This window comes from Austrofundulus limnaeus, unplaced genomic scaffold, assembly GCF_001266775.1.
Source record: "Austrofundulus limnaeus strain Quisiro unplaced genomic scaffold, Austrofundulus_limnaeus-1.0 Scaffold542, whole genome shotgun sequence".
Taxonomy (NCBI): Eukaryota; Metazoa; Chordata; class Actinopteri; order Cyprinodontiformes; family Rivulidae; genus Austrofundulus; species Austrofundulus limnaeus.
The window spans coordinates 282,559-286,992 of record NW_013952944.1 but is presented as its reverse complement, the minus strand read 5'-3'; the positions used below and the strand labels follow the sequence as shown (position 1 = coordinate 286,992).

The following is a 4,434-nucleotide window of genomic DNA, read 5'->3' as shown; positions in this document are numbered from 1 at the left end:
TATATTTCTTGTATTTCTCTTGTGATTCTTTTGTTCTTAATTTCAAGAAGCATCAAAACAAATGATTCTTTTTTTTACAAGTGTTTCTCAACCCTTTTGTCATCCATGGCTTGTCAACAGTATTTTTCTTTTTTTCTATTTTTCAGCCAATAAATCTGCAGCAACAGTGTGATTCTATCATGTCAAAATGGACCAGACTCTCTGAGGAGAGTTTACAATACCTTGTTGAATCTATGCCATGAAGGATTAAGACAGTTCTGAAGGCAAAAGTGGTCCAACCTGGTACTAGCAAGTTGTAACTAATAAAGTGGCCGGTGAGTGTATATATTGTTCAAATTCTTAAGTTTCTCACCTTGGGAATGTCATATCCCATCAGCTCTGTGTCTTTAGTGGAGCAGTGGAAGACACTGAGAGGAACAGTGTTGGCAACCCTCTGGACTTCATGGATCACAGCCTGGATTACAACAGAGATATTACAAACTGTCTTTGAATCAATTATTTTTAGGCATCGTATAGAAAGAAATCTCAGAAAAGTTGCAGTTTAGCTGATGGAAACACATTCAGAAATGCCTCTCAGATTAACCATTCAGATTAACAGAACAGGTGTGTGTGATGATGCTCATCACCTGCATGTAAGGCATGTTGTGTCTGTCCTCAAAACTGACCCGATCCCTCCCATCCAGAACCCGATCGATCTCCTGCTGACATTGATCTGAGGGGACAAAAACTGTTTTACACATTTTAATTTACTCTTATTTTGTGGTCAAGACAGTAATTTCCAAACGAGTTCAGTCTGTGTTAACCTGCCAACTTAATATTTTAATATATATTTAGGTTTTGTTGCCACCATAATCAATGGCACCCTTCTGGTCACCACGTTAAAACCTTACTTTATTCCCCCTGTGTTGATCTGAAAGATGAGACAAATCCTGAAGGTGTACCTTGGACCTGAGGATGGTTCATGAGGTACAGAAACCCAGTCAGGAGGGTGTTGGAGGTGGTGTCAGTTCCAGCAATATAAAGATCAAAAGTGATCCTTCTGAGCTGTTCCTCAGAAAATGAAGAATCTTCTYTCTGGACAGAATACAGAGAATATTGTAAGAGAAACAAAATGTAAGATTTGTGATAACGCTGAGTCAGCATCCAAATGTTTTCCTGGTTTTAGTTTTTTCTGTACCTGTCTCACATTCATCAGCATCATGATGTTGAAGTTTTATATTGTGTTCACACACCTGTTTATCCAGTTCATCCAGGTAGCAGTCCACAAAGTCACGAGGTTCTCCAGGGGTTCTGGTCCTCTTGTGCTCGTTCACCAAACCATTTGAAAAGTCGAGGTACAGCTAAATCACACATCATTATTTAAACATATGCAGACATGATGTTGTTAGTTTATTGTGCCTAAGCTGTATGAAAATTACCTCCATGTTCTTAAAGGCCTTTTTAAAGGGCAGCGGCAGGTAGGAAACATATGGAACTGAGTCGTACAGCTGAAAGATGGATTAGTACAGAATAAATCAAATTGTGGTTTGTTTGTGTGCATGACCTGCTCTTCTTAGACCTGAATAAGAAGAGTCAAAACTAGAAGAGTTCCTGGAGAAACTTTAATGAGGCCTGCCTCATGGTATAACATAACGTTTGGGATTTTTTTTGGCTACCAAATGTCAGATCATACTTAAACATATGAAGACAGCTGAGATTAATGGGACAAGAAACAGGTGTGATTGGGCCTGCTTTATGGGAAGATTGGACACAGATGAGTTTAATGGAACAGAAAGTAGGTTTTATTGGGGGCTACGTTTTGATAAGATTGGAAAGAGCTGAGATTAATAGGGCAGGAAACAGGTGTGAGGGGCATGGTTGATTGAAGACCAAAAACAATTGAGCCTAATGTAATAAACAGGTGTGATTGAGCCTGTTGACAGGCCTACTTAGACTCACCATGGCCCACGGTCCATTGGCTATTTTAGTCATCTCTGTAAACCATCGAACAAACTTTTTGATGGTTTCATCTTCGTACTCATAACGGGTCCCAAACAGAACCTTACAGATGATGTTGGAGGCTGCGTTATGGAACATCACCTGAGGACTCATAATTTTACCTGTACACAGATTTAAATACAGAATATCACACCAACAGCACAACCAAAATCTTTAAGTATTTTCAGATGTATTAAGCACCAATGCTCTTTTCCAGTGTTTTAACGGTGAACTGAATCTCTTCATGAATTCTTTCCTCCATGGATTTCTTCCCCAGACCAAAATTTCTTAGAGTCATCAATGCAAAACGACGATGTTCCCTCCAAACAGGCCCATAATTGACAAAAATCATTCCTGCAACAAGCAGAGTCACAAAACAAAGAGCTTTTACCTGCTGCAGCTAATTAACTTAATTATAAAATTATTTTGCAAGTGTTTCTTAATATGTCTTCTTACGCTTACAGCCTTTTCTTGCTTCTGGTACAACGTTGTTAAGATGTACTCCCAACCAGCACACATATGGGGGCCCCATATGGGATAAATAAAGGCAAGTAACAGGGGTTCTATCCAAAAAAGTTTGCGGGTTCCATGGTAGCCCTACATGTCTTTGCCCACCTTGACTTTAATGGGTCCTGACTGGGTTTTTGTATCATTAATCTCCGACGGCTACCAGCTGTGGTGGACGCGAAGCTAAGGGACGAGCAAGCTGGATTCAGACATGGCCGATCATGCGTAGAGCAGATCTTTGTCCTGCAGACCATCATTGAGTAGAGCCTGGAATACCAATAACGGCTATCGGTCAGCTTCGTAGACTTCACCAAAGCTTTCGACAGTGTCCATAGGGAGTCGCTTTGGAAAATTGTGAGGTCATATAGAATTCCCGAACAGGTTGTCCAAGTTTTCCGAAACTTCTACCTCAACTCGAGCTGCTGCATACGAACAGAGGAAGGAACAACAGAATTCTTCACCATCGAGACCGACCTGCGGCAGGGGTGTATACTTTCCTCCTTCCTATTCCTCCTGGTCATTGACTATATTCTGCGCAGGACCATGGATCGAGCAGATTTCTGAATAACGTGGCCCAAATCGGTCCGTCTTATGAATCTCGACTTTGCAGATGACATTGCGCTTCTTGGGGCAACAAACAAGAGCATCATTGACATGGCCCAGAACCTTGATGGAGGATCAAACAAGGTTGGACTCCGGATTAACATCAAAAAGGCCAAGATCATGCGAACTGGGTACACCATAGATGGCACCCCTGCCATTATCGGACAACACCAGATTGAAGGAGTGCAAAGGCTCACTTATCGGGGCAGCATTATAACCAACGATGGTGATGCAGAACACGTGTCATGCTGGATTGGGAAGGCGGGAGCTGTTTTTCAGCAGCTCCAACAAATTTGGGTGTCCACGACCATCAGCACAGAGACAAAGATCTGCCTTTTTCACTTGAATGTCATCCCAACAGCCATATATGCATATGAAACATGAAAGATGTCTTCAAAGATTGAAAGAAGACTGAACGTTGCCCAGCAGCAGTGCTTACGACGGATAATGCGAGTCTCATACCAGGATCACATCACTAACAACGAGATCCATTGCAGAACAGCCACCTGTCCACTGAACAACATTGTGACGGAGCACCGACTAAGATTTGCTGGACATGTCCTCCGTTAGAAAACAACATGCTGTTATGATTTGTGTCTGTGTTAATGTTTTATTTTAGTTTCTGTCTTGTCATCTGTTTTCTTCCTCCAGTCTGCCTTTGCTCCAGCCCCGCCCACTCTCACCTGCTCCTCATGTCTCTCTCCCAGGTGTTTCCTGTTTGTGCTCGTTAGTCTCACCTTTAAATTCTGTGTGTTGTCTTCACTTCCCTGTCGGATCATTGTTCTGTATTGTCCTGCCCTACTTGTGAGTTTTTTTAGCTGCCCTTGTGCACTTTTTGTTTAAACTAATTTTGATTTTTGGTTCTTTTGAAACTGCCTGCATCATGGGTTCATTCCTGCCCGAAACTCCTAACAGAATGATCTGACCATCTACTGAACCCAGCAGGCAGTTTTCATTTTTTTCAAMAACCTGTTTGTTGTCTGATCCTCCACCACGCCAAGTTAAGCTGGACCCAGCAACATTGCTGGAGAAGTTACAGCAGGTGAAGAGTGAGCTGTCTGTCCTGAAGGGTCTCTTTTCATCTGCGTGTCCATCTAAGCTGGCGGCGCCAGGGGTTTCTGAAGCCCACCCTCCCCACCCCTATGATGTGGACCCTCCTGCTCTGGTTGATGTGGATTCTCTTGCTCCGGTTCATGCTGGTCCTGATCCTGCTCAAGGTCTGGTTCCTGTGGGCCCTCCTGCTCCAGCTTCGGTTCCTCTGGACCCTCCAGCTCTGGTTCCTGTGGGCCCTCCAGCTCTGGTTCCTGTGGGCCCTCCAGCTCTGGTTCCTGTGGGCCCTCCAGCTCT

The 4,434-nt window shown here is 43.2% G+C and overlaps 1 protein-coding gene across 1 annotated transcript in view; it reads right to left on the bottom strand.

The window, feature by feature from the left end:
• Positions 1-352: 352 nt before the first annotated feature.
• Positions 353-4,434, bottom strand: part of LOC106530647 (cytochrome P450 2J6) — a gene marked incomplete at its 3' end in the record, with an annotated part of 7,216 nt that continues 3,134 nt past the window's right edge. The window contains 7 exon segments of the mRNA XM_014026312.1: positions 353-454; positions 627-712; positions 942-1,074; positions 1,233-1,340; positions 1,419-1,487; positions 1,939-2,099; positions 2,179-2,331. Of these exon segments, the coding sequence (XP_013881766.1) occupies positions 353-454; positions 627-712; positions 942-1,074; positions 1,233-1,340; positions 1,419-1,487; positions 1,939-2,099; positions 2,179-2,331 (812 nt within the window).